Here is a 16,202-nt window from a genome sequence, read left to right as displayed (position 1 = left end):
CATTCAAAGCAAACTTGTATATAAAACTAGAGACCTACTGAAAAATGACGACGACGATGATGAAAAACAATAGTTGCCATAACCTTGGATGAAGTGGTGACGGCAAATCTGGTAGCGTAACGGAGTAAAAGCCGACGTTGCCTTCCAGAGTTAGAAGCAATCTCTTGTTGACCTATTAAACATTTTTCATAAGTCAAATTGATATAATCTCAAAAATTAAATTTTGAAAAGAATCCATTTGGAAAGCATAAGATAAATAATGCTTAAATCCTCTTCATGCTGTAATAAACATGGGGAAGAATTGAATTTTTATACTTAAATATTAATGGATAATGGCAAATTACTACATTTCTTGCACACAAACACAATGTATATTATATATTTAAAAAGTCAAAATTGAGAAAGTACCTTAAAAATCTTTACAAGTCACCCCTTCATTTCCATCTCCATTCTCTCAATGGCAATATCAATGCTTATGCTCCTCTTATTCCTCTTCATGGCAATGTCAACTGCAGGTAAGCATGTCTAAAAAATAAAAACGAACTTTTTCAACTCAACTAACATTTTCGATTTGTCACTAAAGAATGCATCACAGTTATACTGCAGAATCCGGATTTTGAATCTCCTCCGACCAATATAACGTTGAACACCACCAATCGACTCCTGCTCCAAAACGGAATCAATAAAATCCCAGGATGGTCATTCAGTGGTACGGTTTGGTACATAACCGCTGGTCCCAACATATCATTACCAGGCAACGGTCATGGAGTTCAGTTAGGTCAAGACGGAAAGATCAACCAGACATTTAAAGTCGGGGACAATGACTACGTCTATGTGCTTAGTTTCACCCTTGCTTCAGAAAGCAAGGAATGCTCTAATAATACAGTTTCTGTAAATGTATCGACATCTGCGAGATCTAAGGTCTTCTCCTTGGAGAGGCATTATGGAAAGGAGATGTGGGAGAGTCACGCCTTTTACTTCGAAAGCTGGGATGACGGGAAGGGGTTCATTAACCTTGAGATTCAAGGAGTGTCACTGCAGAATGAGACGAATATCATTTGCAGACCCGTGGTGGACACTTTTATCATCAAGGAAATTGGACCAAGTAGACTATATAGTGGTAAGGAATCTCTAACTCCCTACAAAATTCTGATATTGCATGAGATCTTATAAGCAGGCAATTGCACTATGTTCTTAGATAAAAGGTAAGCCTACCTAACATAGTATTAAGACAGAAAAATAATGAATCTATAGAAAAGTAAGATAATGTTGCACGAAACTTCTCGAGTCCTAGGTTTCAGAGTTTCGTTTCCGTTTCTGGAAACATTTTTAAACTCTGAAACTCTATAATTGTAACCTATTCTTTTTTTAAAAAATTCTTCGTATTCCATTTTTTTCATTTCAACATTTCCGTGCTACACAAAAATAGCAATGAATAAATATCATATATATATGTGAACAACATCTGTAAGAAACTAAGAATCGTTTCATATGTACATTCCACAATCATAATACTAAAACTTGTATGTATCAAAAGCTCGACGAAATTCTTCAAAATACTTGTTCTATGATAAAAGCAAAGAAATTGCACTTGGCGATCAACCTTAGTTATTGTGCCTGTTTAAGTCTGGGTCCAATCTTTGAATTGGCTCTGAATTCAAAATTAAGCAATAGATATTGCTTTTAAACTGCAGGCAACTTGCTAGTGAATGGCGGGTTTGAGGTGGGACCGGCATTTCTCAAAAGTTCCAAAGAGGGAATTTTACTGGATGAAGAGCCAGAACAAATTGAATCCCCACTCCAGCAATGGTCAATCATAGGCACAGTGAAGTACATACACTCGGTACACTACTATGTGCCAGAAGGTAATGCAGCAATTGAGATAGTTTCAAATGAACCCTCCGGCATTATAACCCTTCGAAAACTCTCAAAGGGCACGGATTATACTTTAGAATTCATAATGGGGGATGCTAATGACTCGTGTGTCGGGGATCTCATACTGCAAGCTCAAGTAGGGAAAACTAACCAGAATTTTACCCTACAAAGCAAAGGCACTGGCTCAGCTCAAAATCAATCCTTAAATTTTAAAGCAGATGCAAATTTAATTTCCATCAGCTTCACTAGCATCAATCAAGGACAAAGAAGTGATGGAGTCTTATGTGGCCCGGTAATTGACAATGTCGTTCTTAGCTCCAACTCTTCGCCAACTGACTCAAATCCGAAACTGAGCAGTGATTTTTTAAGTGTGTTTTTCATTGTTTTAATGATGCTACTATGCTAATAATGTATCTACATCAGATACAACTTATGCTATCAGTCTCCACATGATTTTAGATCATCAATATTTCAAAGAATAATAATCACCTATGTTTTAATTTAACATATGAAGTTATAATCCTTTCTCTGACTAATATCCAAATTGGTAATGAAGTTCACTTTTGGATTTATAATTTGGGAAAGAACTGATCCAATATGTATGAAAGATGGATCAAGAAATTAATTGTAGATATAAACTTAGTATCTTTTTCTTGAAGCTGACATCCAAGAAAAAAGAACATCATGAACTTACAAAAGCTATAAAGAAGCTGTCAATGCACATCATAAACAAAAAATCAAGAACATGAAGCACCAGAGATCAATTGAATTTAACAAAAATTAAAGGGGAAAAAATCAAGAACATGGAGCAGCAGATTCAATTGAATGTAATAAAGTTTATGAGTTTATAGGACAAAAGATCAGGAACATGGAACAGCAGAGATGAACTGAAATAAACATAGGTCGTGGGTTTATTAGAAATCTTGAGCACCTACACAGCTTCCTCCACCTTTGCAGCTAATGAATCCGGTGATTCCAATAATAGGAACAGTTCTGCATTGTCCATGCCCATCTCCAGAAGCATTCCAGTGATCTTCGCGACAAGATCAGGCTGCATGTCGACATAGTATAATGCATTAAAATTTTAAGTCGATACCATGGCCCGATACTTTAAAAGGAATCATCTGCGGTATCTGTAGCGCTTGAAGTTGAAGTAAACGTGTAAAATTCCTCGTTCAAATGTGCACTTGAAACCCTTCTTGTGAGAGTATTCCCATTCTTCGTTGACAATTCGGAATGCGATATCTTCGTAAGGTGGTCCGACATGAAACCGTATAATGCAAGTCTCATCGCTGTTCCCCTCTTTCTCAATGGTATAAGTCGGGGCCTTTATCTTGTCAACGAGGTCTGGGTAGAAGATATTGAACTTATATCCTTGCACGATCTTTGGGGGTGGGTTGTCATGATCATAGTGCGTCTGATTATACTTGTTCCACTCATATCCTGTGTAAACACGGTTGAAATATTTGGGTTTTCTTGGTCGATACTTATCATGCCACCAGTAAACCTGCGAATCCAAATTCACTTCCGCACCAGATCCAAATGATGCATCACCTTCCTCCATAGCTCCCATAGCTTTCATGGCTTTGATCTCAAGATTATCTTCTGGTAGGGGTGGCTTTGATGCCATGGCCTCTTGCATTCTTCTTTGCTGTTCCTCTAAAACAGCCATTCGTTTTCTTTCTAATATAGCCCTGTCTTCTTCAGGATCAACGGCTTCTTCATTTTCATCACCATGTAGCAATTCAGGTGAAAAGGACCCTTCTTCTTCTTCTTCTGCCTCTTGATTATCATGGTTCATCACAGGTTCTGGAAAGAATGTTTCAGCATCCTTATTCCCATGTTCATCCTCCTCCACCTCCTGACTATGCGTTAAACTATGATCTTGTTTCGAACTCCCGGGGATGTCAAAATGTGGCTCAAGACTGCGTAAATATTTGCGCAATATCTTAGAGTGAATTTCCTTCAAGCAAGCCTTTGCTTTGTATATCTGAAGTCGTTTGAAAATAGCCTCCCAGTACTCAACTACCTTGGCTGTGCTAGAACTCATTTGTGATTCAACCTGGGACTGCATGTTCTCAAGTTCACTACAAGTTTTATCTTCCAAGAGATTCCTAATATCTGATTCAATACTACAATGCAGACCCCTCTCATCCACAAGCAACTCAGCAGGAGGCTCCTCCCCACGCACCCTAGCACGATCCAGTGCATCCTTCTTCTGGGTTTCAGCCAGCTCCCGATTGCAGACCACTAGAAGCGCCTCCCAATACTCAATATGCATTTGAGTTTGCCTATCCATATCGAGATGCATTTTGATGTCATCACGAAGCTCTTCAATTTCCGTTCCGGCCAAGCCCTTGAAAATTACAAAGGGCTCATTTATCTCAACGTCCATATCATCTGATGCATTAAGGTGGTTTGATAGGATATCTATGGGCTTGGTTCGGCCTTCGTGCAATCTGATTTGTGATCTTGTTTTGCTTTGATCAAAATGGAACTCGTCTTCTTTTTTCTCCCAGTCATGGAACTCAGCTCTTGCACGCTCTCTCGCAAGCAATGCCATTTCTTCCTCATGTTGTGCCTTCTCAAGTGCTCTCTCTTCTCTTCTCTTTTTAACCTTTTCAATCTCCGCCATTTTTTCAATCTGATTCAGCTTCTCGTCTTTAATCGACAAGTTTTCAAGCGGGACGCCATTAGCAACATCGCGTACAATCTTTTTTCTCCATACAAATTTTTCATTGAGATTCGAATCTCCAAACAGATTTGAATTACTGGAGTACACAGCAGAAGAATCCAGCTTCAATTTTTTAGCGACTCTCAGTGCCTTCCGTTGAGCTTTATCAGCCACGTACTCGTCAATTTCTTCTTGAGAAATAATCCGGTCTCTTCGACCGCGGCGGCGACGGCAATCACGATCGTCACAACCGTACGTCGCCGACTTCCTTTTGCCCATAGTTATAGAGCTCAGTCGTTGTGTTGTGTTGTTTTCGTTTTTCTTTTAATTAGTGTTCGGGTGAGTATATATACTAACGCCCCTTAATATTATTAGTATAACTCGTTTTCCTAATTCAATCTAGAAAATATTTATTTCCTAATTCTTTTCATATACTATATAATAATGTTTTTTTTTAAATGAACAAGGTCTCAGGTTCGAGTCTTGTGAATGTAGAAAATCCCCACTCGTAGATTCACCCACCATGTCAGGTGCGCGACATGCCGTATCTGGATTAATCAGAGCGAAGCCCTGAAAACCGGATGGGATAACCAAAAAACAAAATTGAACATAAAAACTATTTAAGGACATAAGGGGCCGACTACAGTTTAGAATTCATAACGGGGGATGCTAATGACTCTGTATCGGGGATCTCATACTGCAAGCTCAAGTAGGGAAAACTAACCAGAATTTTACCCTACAAAACAAAGGCACTGGCTCAGCTCAAAATCAATCCTTAAATTTTAAAGCAGATGCAAATTTAATTTCCATCAGCTTCACTGGCCTCAATCAAGGACAAAGAAGTGACGGAGTCTTATGTGGCCCGGTAATTGACAATGTCGTTCTTAGCTCCAACTCTTCGCCAACTGACTCAAATCCGAAACTGAGCAGTGATTTTTTAAGTGTGTTTTTCATTGTTTTAATGATGCTAATAATGTAACTGCATCAGATATAACTTATGCTACCAGGCTCCACATTAAATTTCAAGCAATAATAATCACCTATGTTTTAATTTAACATATGAAGTTACAATCCTTTCTCTGGCTAATATCCAAATAGGTACTGAAGTTCACTTTTGGATTTATAATTTGGGAAAGAACTGATCCAATATGTCTGAAAGATGGATCAAGAAATTAATTATAGATAAAAACTATCTCTTTCTTGAAGCTGACACCTAAAAAAATAGAAATCATGAACTAACAAAAGCTATAAAGAAGCTGTTAAAGCTGAATATGACACTGATTTTTAGAAACCATAGCAGGAAGATGGAGCAGTAGAAATGAACTGAATTATGCAGAGATTTTTGTTCACTTTTGATTTATAATTGGCAAAAAACTGATCCAATATATCTGAAAAATAGATCAAGAAATTAATAATATAAACTAAATATCTCTTTCTTGAAGCTGACATCTAAGAAGAAAGAACATATGAACTAACAAAAGCTATAAAGAAGCCGTTAATGCACATCATAAACAAAAAATCAAGAACATAAGCGGCAGAGATCAATTGAATTTAACAAAGATTAAGGGCAAAAAATCAAGAACATAGAGCAGCAGAGTTCAATTGAATGTATAAAGTTTAAAGATAGATCAGGAACATGGAACAGCAGAGACGAACTGAAATAAACATAGATTTTTTTCATAAAAAAATTTGGACCATTTCTCGATTTATGCGTGTCATCCTTGCGCAGGGGCCATGCTAATCTTCTCTGTATCGTTCCAATTTTATCGGATGTCCCCGAAGGGACGAATGTAGCTGTTGGTTCATTTGTTTATTAAGTCTTATGAAAGCATTTATTTGGACGATGTGGGATTTTATGTGTAACTTAGATGGCTTTTCCAATGCGGACCATCTTTTACTTGTTGCTCATTATTTACCTTTAGGCCCAAAATATATACCTAGTAGCTGAATGAACCCAAAACCACCCGTCTAGACCTTAATTTACAAGTTTAACTCCTACAGAAAAGGTGGCAACAAGTAAATCAAGCCAAATGAATAGCTCAACATTAACAAAAAAATGAGTTATTCATATTTCTTAACAAAAAATCATATGAATGAGTTAAGCAACAGCATTAATAATAATAATAATAATAAAGATTTATCACTCAAAAATATCAACCTTTCAAAACTCAACTTTTTTTTTTCTAATTTCGAAAGTAAATTTCAATTGTAACTAATTACTCAGATTTTTCTGAAAAGGGCTAAACCTTTTTCATTTATGATTAACCTTTATATTTCGTCAACTGTAGTCTAATTTTAATAAGTATCTTTTAATTGATAAAAAAACTGATCATAAATAAACAAAAGTTTGGCTTGTTCTTCTTTTGTTAATATGTCTAATCGGCTAAAATGTACTGGCCAAAATTAACATTTTTGAGAAGTTATGCCATAAATAAAAATGTTGAAAAAGTTGGATATTTTAAGTGATTAAGCCAAATAATAATTTTCTCAAAAAAAAGAGCCAAATAATAATAATAAATAGTTGCCATAACCTTGGTTGAAGTGGTGATAACAAATCTGGTAGCGTAGCAGAGTAAAAGCTGATGTCTCCTTCCAGAGTTAGAAGCAATCTCTTGTTGACCTATTAAAGGTTTTCATCAGTCAAACTGATAAAACTAATATTGAAACAATCCATTTGGAGAGCATAAGATTAATAATGCTCAAATCCTCTTCATGTTGTAATAAACATGGGGAAAGGTTGAATTCTTACACTTAAATATTAATGGATAATGGCAAATTGCTATTTTTCTTGCACACAAACACAATGCATTATCCATTTAAAAAGTCAAAGTTGAGAAAGTACCTTAAAAATCTTCACAAGTCAACCCTTCATTTCCATCTCCATTCTCTCATGGCAAAATCAATGCTTATGCTCCTTTTATTCCTCTTCATGGCAATGTCAACTGCAGGTAAGCATGTCTAAAACAAACCTTTTCAACTCCAGTAACATTTTCGATCTGTCACTAAAGAAATTGCATCACAGTTATACTGCAGAATCCGGATTTTGAATCTCCCCCTACCAATATAACGTCGAACAACAGCAATCCGCTCTTGCTCCAAAACGGAATCAATAAAATCCCAGGATGGTCATTCAGTGGTATGGTTTGGTATGTAACAGATGGTCCCAACATATCGTTACCAGGCAACGGCCATGGAGTTCAGTTAGGTCAAGACGGAAAGATTAACCAGACGTTTAAAGTCGACGACAACGACTACGTCAATATGCTTACATTCACCCTTGCTCCAGAAAGCAAGGAATGTTCTAATAATACAGTTGCTGTAAATGTATCGACATCTGCAAGATCTAAGGTCTTCACCCTCGAAAGGCATTATGGAAATGAGATGTGGGAGAGCCACGCCTTTTACTTTGAAAGCTGGGATGATGGGAATGGGTTCATTAACCTTGTTATTCAAGGAGTATCATTGCAGACTGAGATGAATATCATTTGCAGACCTGTGGTGGACACTTTTATCATCAAAAAAATTGGATCAAGTATTGTATATGGTGGTAAGAAATCTCTAACTCTCTAAAAAAAATGATATATTGCACGAGACCTTATAGGCAAGCAATCACACAATGTCTTAAGATAAAAAGGTAAGCTTACCTAACATAGTGTTAAGACTTAAGTCAGAAAAGTAATGAATGAATACAAACAGTGCTTAACTGCTAAACTATAGAAAAGTAACATAAAGTTGCACGAAAACTTAAGAAGTCCTATGCTTTGAGGTTTCATTTCCATTTCTGGAAATAATTCTGAAACTCCGAAATTCTATAATTGTAACCTACTCTTATACAATAAATTATTTCGGTGTTTTCCATTTCAACATCTCAGTGCTACGTAGAAATTGCAATGAATTAATTTCATACATGTGCACATCATCTGTAAGAATCATCTCATATTTTTTATTCATTCCACCATCATAATACTAGAACTCCCAAATATCAAAAACTCAAACGAAATTATTCAAAATGCTTGTTCTATGATGAAATCTAAGAAATTGCATTGGCGATCAACCTTAGTTATCGTGCCTGTCAATTCTGGGTCCGGTCTTTGGATCAGCTAACACTCTCCTCTTCCTAATCATGCAAAAACAGACTTAGTTCCGAACTATTAAATCACCTCTTATGTCAAAATTAAGCATTAGATTTCACTTATAATTAAATTGCAGGCAACATGCTAGTGAATGGCGGGTTGGAGGTGGGACCAGCATTTCTCAAAAATTCCGAAGAGGGAGTTTTACTGGATGAAGAGCCAGATCAATCTGAATCTCCTCTACAGCAATGGTCAATCATAGGTACGGTAAAGTACATAGACTCAGAAAACTACTATGTGCCAGAAGGTAATGCAGCAATTGAGATAGTCTCAAATGAACCCTCCGGTATAATAACCATCCTAAAACTCTCGAAGGGCACCGACTACAGCTTAGAATTCACAATGGGGGACGCTGGTGACTCGTGTATCGGAGATCTCATACTGCAAGCTCAGGTAGGGAAAACTAATCAGAATTTTACCCTACAAAGCAATGGTACTGGTTCAGCTCAAAATCAATCCTTAAGTTTTAAAGCAGATGCAAATTTAAGTTTCATCAGCTTCACTAGCCTGAATCAAGGACAAAGAAGTGATGGAGTCTTATGTGGCCCAGTAATTGACAATATTATTCTTAGCTATATCTCTTCGCCGACTGATTCAACTCCGAAACTGAGCAGTGATTTTTTAAGTGTGCTTTTCATTGTTTTAGTGATGCTAATAATGTAACTATATCAGATATATAAGTTAACTTATGGTATCAGTCTCCATATGATTTTAGACCATCAAAATTTCAAGCAATAATAATCACCTATGTGTTAATCTAACATATGAAATTAAAATCATGTCTCTGACTTTTGGATGTATAACTAGAAAAAAAAAAGATTCAATATATATGAAAGATGGATCAAGAAATCAAATATCATGAAAATAGATATAAACTAAGTATCAGACCAGGAATATGGAGCAGCAGAGATCAATTGAATTTAACAAAGATTGAAGGGAAAAAAATCAAGAACATGGAGCAGCAGAGTTCAATTGAATAAAGATTACAGGACAAAAGATCAGGAACTTGGAACAGCTGAGATGAACTGAAATAAACACAGATTTTTTTCATAAAAAAATTTGGACCATTTCTCGATTTATGCGTGTCATCCTTGCGCAGGGGCCATGCTAATCTTCTCTGTATCGTTCCAATTTTATCGGATGTCCCCGAAGGGACGAACAGAGCTGTTGACACATCTGTATATTAACTCTTACAAAAGCGTTTAATCTAACGATGTGGGATTTTATGTCTAGCTCAAACTGCCATTTCAGATTAGGCTTCTCCAATGTGGGCTATCTTTTACTTGTAGCCCATTATTTATTTTTAGGCCCGAAATCTATACCAAGTAGCTGAATGAACTCAAGACCACATGTCTCAATCTTACAAGTCTAATTTCTACAGAAAAAGTACTCTCTCTATGTGTTAAAAACCGAACTAGTCGAACCAATTAAATCACTTGAATAAGATATATATATTTATAATTTCATAAATATATATCTGTAAAATTTTAAAATTTATATATGTAATATATATAATTCTCTTAGAACTATAAAAAATTGAGTCTTGTAGTTTTAAAAAAGAAAAAATAGATAAATTATAATTAAAATTATGAAAATCAGTCAGTTTTTATGGTTCAACAGTTTACTTATTCATACTGTTATTTCCATTCAAAAAAATTGAGCCATATTTTTAATTTTTAAGAAAATTTGTGAACCGGACAGATCTTCATTCGAGGTCAAACCAGACGAATCAATCCGGTTCTTAAGACACTGCTCTCTCTATCCCTTATTATTATTAAAAAAATATACAGGCTTCCTTGATTGATAGGTTATGCTATGGATTTGGTCTTGGACACACTCTAGGTATCTTATCTTCTATTACATTCCATCTCTTCTTACCTAAAGACTGTTGAGCCTTTTCTTAATTTATCATTCCATCCATGTGCCTAGAAAAGGACTGTTTACCACTTGTAAACATTTGCTTATTATTATTATTTTCCTATTTCTTTATGAAAATGGTGTTGGAAAAAGGTAACAAGGTAGAGAGGGCGTTCTATAGACAACGATTCATCACCATACTCAATATCCTCATATTACTTGATTTGATATAAAAGTTCCATTGAAGTTTAGCATATAAGAAAATTAACAAAATAAACCATTTTGTTTTGGGTCTAGATCAGTGAATGCAGACGTATGTTCCTGGTAAATCATCCCATCATCATATATAAAATATACCAATAATTTAAAAAAGGTACAAATAGTAATATTTGAAAATAATAATAATTAGGAGTACACTTAAAAGATATCGAGTTCTAATGAACATGAAAGGTTCATTTAATCTACACTCTTTATAGAAAAAACGAATGGTGTAAATCAAAAGTGTATAGATTAAACTATATTAATTTACACCCTTCATTTTATATGAAGGGTGTATATGAATTTGAAGGTCTCTAATCCAAAAAGGACTAAGAAAGGCAATAAAGTAACCCATATAGTAATAAAGCAGATCCTAATCCAGTCTTTCTTGATTATGAAAGAAGTAAATCCATCAAAGTGAAAAAAAAAACACCTATGAATCTGAACATTAAATTATGTAAGTGTTGATAACTAAGATTTTCTTTTTCTTTTATTTTTATTTTCTTATTTGACAAAGAAAAACAGAATTTACTCGCAGACTGTCAAAATGGGGCAAAAACTACAAAGGTACTGTAAATTTTTATGTGGTGAAATCAAGAATTCAAAACATAAACAATAATAATGAAAGGAAATAATTAGCCAATCAATCAAATAAACAAAAGAAAATTAAGACAAGCAGGGCTCAGAAAGGCTGATAAATAACTAAGTTCATGCTACCCAATAAAGCAAAGATTATTAACCATACAAAACTTACGACAGCTCCACAAAGGGTGATTTACTTAGAAATCAAAATGGGCATATTAAAAAGAATGTATACATGTCATTCTTTTTTATAATCAACTTAAAGCTGATGTCATTTCTATCTATAATAAATTATTTCACATGTGAACAAATATCAGAAAGGATTTGAATTCTAGGTATAAAGCTAGAAATATCCTAATTGTAAGAACTCTTTATGTTACCATTTTATGAGTAAACTTCCCTATATGTTCATGCATTGCTTAAAATTGAAGTTTCAGTTTCACTCAAATACTAGCAAAAGTAATAGATAAACAAATAAATGAAAACTATTATGCTACCAAATAAACAATACATCTCTGACTAAGATACCCTAACTTTAAATCAAAAAAATAAATAAAAAGAAAAGGTTTAACGTCTCAGAATTTAAGTTATAGGAGAGTGAAAAATTGTACCTGCGGGTCGATATACTTTGTAGGAATAGCTGATCCTTGAACCCAAAGCTTCACCATTACCAAACTCTATAGCCTTTTCTTTTAAGCAAATACTCACACCAAAGTTCTCCATCATTCTCTCTTTCACCTTTTTCTGTTCCTCTCTGTCAGTACTTAGTTGCTTAGCAAAGAACTCAATCCAATGCCACAAGCTGTCAGAAAATAAAGCATCTGATATAGTTCACACATTCAGACAAAACTGAAGCAGTTATACTTACCAGATGGGTTCGCTCCAGTCGCCTGTGGGATTGCGAAGCTCTGCATTGTTAGAAACATCATGTGGATACCTACTTCAGGAATTGCAGGCAAGGCTTACTACAAAGTAATGATCTTAAGTTGTGTGTAAAATATGTGTTTATGTTATAAATTTCTGTTCTTCGTAATGTGAAACAGATAATCTGGGATGAAGTTGGCGAGTATCAGTTTGACAGAGAGAAGGTTCTCCTGGATTTAGAACAGGAGTGTTTAGAAGTATATAGGAAAAAAGTCGACAGTGCAAACATTTCAAGAGCTCGTCTGCATCAAGAGTTAGCAGAATCTGAAGCAGAATTTACTCATCTCCTTCTGTCACTTGGCGAACGATCTCTCCCTGGACGGGTATCTTATTTCACCATCCCCTGTTAGCAGCTTTAAGCCTTTAATAATCAGGATTTATAAGGTAAAGTTCAAATGTAATCTAGGATGATAAGCGTATCACAAGCAGTTAGCAAACTTAGTAATAATGTTGAACAGGTTTGAAAGAATAACTGTCTAGTAGGCACCTTATCAGCAGTCATATTTAAAAACCATATAGTATGAAATGAATGCTAAAAAAAATCCATCTTTGTGACTTTTACCATTGCACTTCTAAGATATTTTAAGAAGTCACACCATATGAATGCTAGTATGATAGAAAAGTTTGAATATATATTCATCTTACTACAACAATTTCTTCCTGAACTACTTCTTTTGATTCAAATTCCCTGTACAGCCAGAGAAGATGTCCGGAACACTGAAGGAGCAGCTAGATGCAATCACCCCAGCTTTGAGGGAGATGCGGTTAAGAAAAGAAGAAAGAGTGAACCAGTTTCGTGTTGTGCAAGGGCAAATTCAAAAAATTACTGCAGAGATTGCTGGTCAATCAGTGTATGATGATTCAATAACAAATGTCACAATAAATGAGAATGATCTATCCTTAAAGAAACTAGAGGAATACCAGATTGAGCTACAAAGATTCCACAAAGAGAAGGTAAAAGAAGTAATTAAAAATTGCTTTAAGGAAATAATCTATTAGGTGTGATAACTTACTGTTTTTATTCTGCTGACTTGATAGGGTGACAGACTCCAGCAAGTGGAGACATATATAGACACAATCCACAAATTGTCTGCCACATTAGGGATGGAATCATCCATGATCATAACAAAAGTTCATCCAACTTTAAATGAATTATGTGGAATATCCAAAAACATAAGTGACGGTATTTTGGCCAAACTCAACAGCACTGTGGAATCTCTCAAAGAAGAAAAACAAGAGCGGCTTGAAAAGGTGAAACTTACTTCTGTGCTAGCTATCAATTTTGTAGACTTCTTGGGAGAATTTTGTACTTGAACTATGGCACTAGAAAACAGATACTGTGATTGGCGCTTAGTGTAGAGAAGTGGCAATTTTAATATGTAACTTGACACATGTAAAAAAGTGTAATTAAAATAGCTATAGAAACACATGGTTTCGATGGTTTGGGCGATGAAATTTGTTAAAATGCAAGCCTACATGTTAAAGAAAATACAAGCCCGTATTTCCTTCCATTTAGTTAAGAAAATGTTTTGCACGCATGTTAAAGTGATACATTGTTGTCAATGTGGCAGCTTCAAAATCTAGGGAAGTCATTAGCAAACCTGTGGAATCTAATGGGTACACCATATGGAGATCGCCGGCAGTTTTCTCAGATCGCTTGCTTGGTGTCCCTTTCCCCATCTGAAGTAACAAGTGCTGGAAGTCTTACCTTAAATATAATCCAGAAGGTAAGCATATAAGAAACCACACAAAATTGTAAGGCAATAACTATTGTATAATAGTGGTATAAAACTGTTGCAAGGCTGAAGCAGAAGTTAAGAGACTGGATCAGTTGAAAGCAAGCAAGATGAAAGAGCTTTTCTTCAAGAAGCAGAATGAACTAGAGGACATATGCAATAAATCGCACATGGAAATCCATTCACGATCAGAGATGGATAATATAGTCAACCTCATAAATTCTGGTAGCAGCAAGCTAATTTTGTTATTAGCATTATTCTATGTTATTCGTACTTAAAACAATGGTTATCCCCACTCTGACACATGAAAAAGGGGAGATTGACCATGCCGATCTCCTCATGAGCTTGGATGAACAGATAACAAAAGCAAAAGAAGAAGCCTCTAGCAGGAAGGAAATAATGGAAAAGGTGGAGAAGTGGATGTTAGCACGGGATGAGGAGCGCTGGTTAGAAGAATATAGCATGGTAAAGTTTCTTACTGATTTACATGATTTACTGGCTTTTATCACATTGACTTCAACTACATGATGTCTTGTGTAAAACTACTTCAGGATGAGAATCGCTATACAGTAAGCCGAGGTGCTCACAGAAACCTGAGACGTGCTGAACGCGCCAGAATAATGGTCAACAAAATCCCAAGTAAGGTGGATAAGTTAGAAACATACCCTATAAGAGCCAATTGCACTCACCTATCATATCAAAGAGAAAAGAAGAGAATAAATAAAACTTTTCACCCCAATAATGGGAGATTCTCGAACAAGAATTAGGTTTTAAAAAAAGAGGAAATCTGCTAATCATATCAAAAGTTAAGGCAGCTGTATATATGATACTGAACAAGTAGATTATTGAGTGGAAGAATTAACCATACTGCGCTAAATCAGGCAGCTGGATTGAAGAAGCGAACTTGTAAAGGCCTCTAAATTTAATATTCCAACTTGCAGCTATATAACATACGAAATTGTAAATCTCATAAATTCAGGCCAAATATTTACACATAATGTACCAATCAATGATGCAGCTTTGGTGGCTTCACTTATAGCTAAGACTAAGAGTTGGGAAGAGGAAAGAAACCAAGTGTTCTTGTTTGATGATGTAAGTTATTTTCTAGCTGGGGCTTTTATTAGTAGAATATTTAAATTGTTTTGCATGTATATGCTAAACTGCACTGACCAGAAAGGAAAACTCCAAAAAAGAAGCATTATTTTACAGTATATTTCTCTCTGTGTTGTAAATTTCTTTGCAATTTAAATTACTAATTACCTAAATGGTTATCTAGGTACCCCTGATGGCAATGTTGGAAGAATATAACATGTCAAGGCAGGAGATAGAGGAGGAGAAGCAAAGACAAAGGGTACGTATTATCTGAAACTGTGCTGGCAAAAATTTATTATTTACCATAAGAATGCAGAAACAATGTCATTTGTTTCCTTCTATGTTATGTTAATCTCTTAGATAACCAGCTTGTTAGCTTAACAAAAAAAAAACAGAAACAATCCACATTTAGAGATAACATTTAAATTATTACCTCTTAATGACATCATGCCCGTCGCCTTGCAGGAAATGAAGAAGGTGCAAATCCAAGTAGTAGTTGAGCCAGATAATGCATTCGGATCAAGGCCAGGCACCAGTAGTCGACGAGTTTCAAACAGAAGCATAAATGGCGGCTTAAACAACGCAACACCTTTAAACAGAAGGATTTCTTTAGGCATCCAACAATTTGGAAACAACAGCATCAACTCTGCAACTCAAGGCATAGCATTTATAAAAGAAGCAAGGAAAATGCAAGGACAAAAAACATTTGGTCGACCACCGGGCCTTGCTTCTCATCTTCGAGATGAAACAGCTTCGGTGGTCTCAACATTTTCTGGCCCTATATCTCCCTAAATATCAAGTCAGCTAATTTATCTTCGCATTCATAAGGAAAACCCCCAAGCATCGAGATTAGTTTCAAAAGAATATCATAGAATTCACATAAGAATCATAAAAATAGTTTAGTTTGTGAAAATATTTTTTGTGTATTTAAGACTGTTGTTCTTCTTCCTGTTGTAAAAAGTTATAGTTCGATAATAAATTTATATCCACAGATTATCTATGTGTTCTACTTTTATTAACTAATTACAGACATTCATCAAAATATGAACTTATCGGAAACCTATTCAAACC

At 35.4% G+C, this 16,202-nt stretch overlaps 4 protein-coding genes and 2 non-coding genes across 7 annotated transcripts; 3 read left to right on the top strand and 3 right to left on the bottom strand.

Annotated features, from left to right (window-relative positions):
• The first annotated feature begins 19 nt into the window (after positions 1-19).
• On the top strand, positions 20-2,380 carry LOC130014698 (protein DUF642 L-GALACTONO-1,4-LACTONE-RESPONSIVE GENE 2-like). The gene is made up of 3 exons (XM_056103857.1): positions 20-515; positions 596-1,120; positions 1,695-2,380. Exons 1-3 carry the CDS (start codon positions 458-460, stop codon positions 2,279-2,281), a joined length of 1,170 nt encoding a protein of 389 aa, XP_055959832.1. The 5' UTR covers positions 20-457; the 3' UTR covers positions 2,282-2,380.
• Positions 2,381-2,670: 290 nt separating this feature from the next.
• Positions 2,671-7,481, bottom strand: LOC126654997 (splicing factor Cactin-like). Its single transcript, XM_050349000.2, has 2 exons — positions 7,392-7,481; positions 2,671-7,169 (listed from the first exon to the last, which is right to left on the bottom strand). The coding sequence occupies exon 2, from the start codon at positions 4,826-4,828 to the stop codon at positions 2,996-2,998; it is 1,833 nt and encodes a 610-aa protein (XP_050204957.1). The 5' UTR covers positions 4,829-7,169; positions 7,392-7,481; the 3' UTR covers positions 2,671-2,995.
• Positions 6,233-6,335, bottom strand: LOC126658891 (U6 spliceosomal RNA). Its single transcript, XR_007634458.1, has one exon. It is a non-coding gene; the product is annotated as a U6 spliceosomal RNA (small nuclear RNA).
• LOC126654999 (protein DUF642 L-GALACTONO-1,4-LACTONE-RESPONSIVE GENE 2-like) lies at positions 7,140-9,376 on the top strand. The gene is made up of 3 exons (XM_050349003.2): positions 7,140-7,497; positions 7,572-8,096; positions 8,759-9,376. The coding sequence occupies exons 1-3, from the start codon at positions 7,311-7,313 to the stop codon at positions 9,343-9,345; spliced, it is 1,299 nt and encodes a 432-aa protein (XP_050204960.1). The 5' UTR covers positions 7,140-7,310; the 3' UTR covers positions 9,346-9,376.
• A 359-nt stretch (positions 9,377-9,735) lies between these two features.
• Positions 9,736-9,838, bottom strand: LOC126658890 (U6 spliceosomal RNA). The gene has a single exon (XR_007634457.1). It is a non-coding gene; the product is annotated as a U6 spliceosomal RNA (small nuclear RNA).
• Positions 9,839-12,245: 2,407 nt separating this feature from the next.
• On the top strand, positions 12,246-16,131 carry LOC126654998 (65-kDa microtubule-associated protein 8). 2 transcript variants are annotated; one of them, XM_050349001.2, is made up of 11 exons: positions 12,246-12,334; positions 12,423-12,626; positions 13,000-13,257; positions 13,342-13,554; positions 13,875-14,030; positions 14,105-14,264; positions 14,353-14,504; positions 14,591-14,678; positions 15,058-15,131; positions 15,316-15,390; positions 15,597-16,131. In XM_050349001.2, exons 1-11 carry the CDS (start codon positions 12,251-12,253, stop codon positions 15,921-15,923), a joined length of 1,791 nt encoding a protein of 596 aa, XP_050204958.1. In that variant the 5' UTR covers positions 12,246-12,250; the 3' UTR covers positions 15,924-16,131. The 2 variants fall into 2 exon arrangements, with proteins under 2 accessions (XP_050204958.1, XP_050204959.1); XM_050349002.2 differs by lacking the exons at positions 15,058-15,131; positions 15,316-15,390; positions 15,597-16,131 and adding an exon at positions 14,981-15,055.
• The last annotated feature ends 71 nt before the right edge of the window (positions 16,132-16,202 follow it).

The sequence above is a fragment of the Mercurialis annua genome, linkage group LG7 (genome assembly GCF_937616625.2).
Source record: "Mercurialis annua linkage group LG7, ddMerAnnu1.2, whole genome shotgun sequence".
NCBI classification, from domain to species: domain Eukaryota; kingdom Viridiplantae; phylum Streptophyta; class Magnoliopsida; order Malpighiales; family Euphorbiaceae; genus Mercurialis; species Mercurialis annua.
Note: the sequence above shows the minus strand (reverse complement) of the source record. Positions and strands in the feature narration are given on the sequence as shown.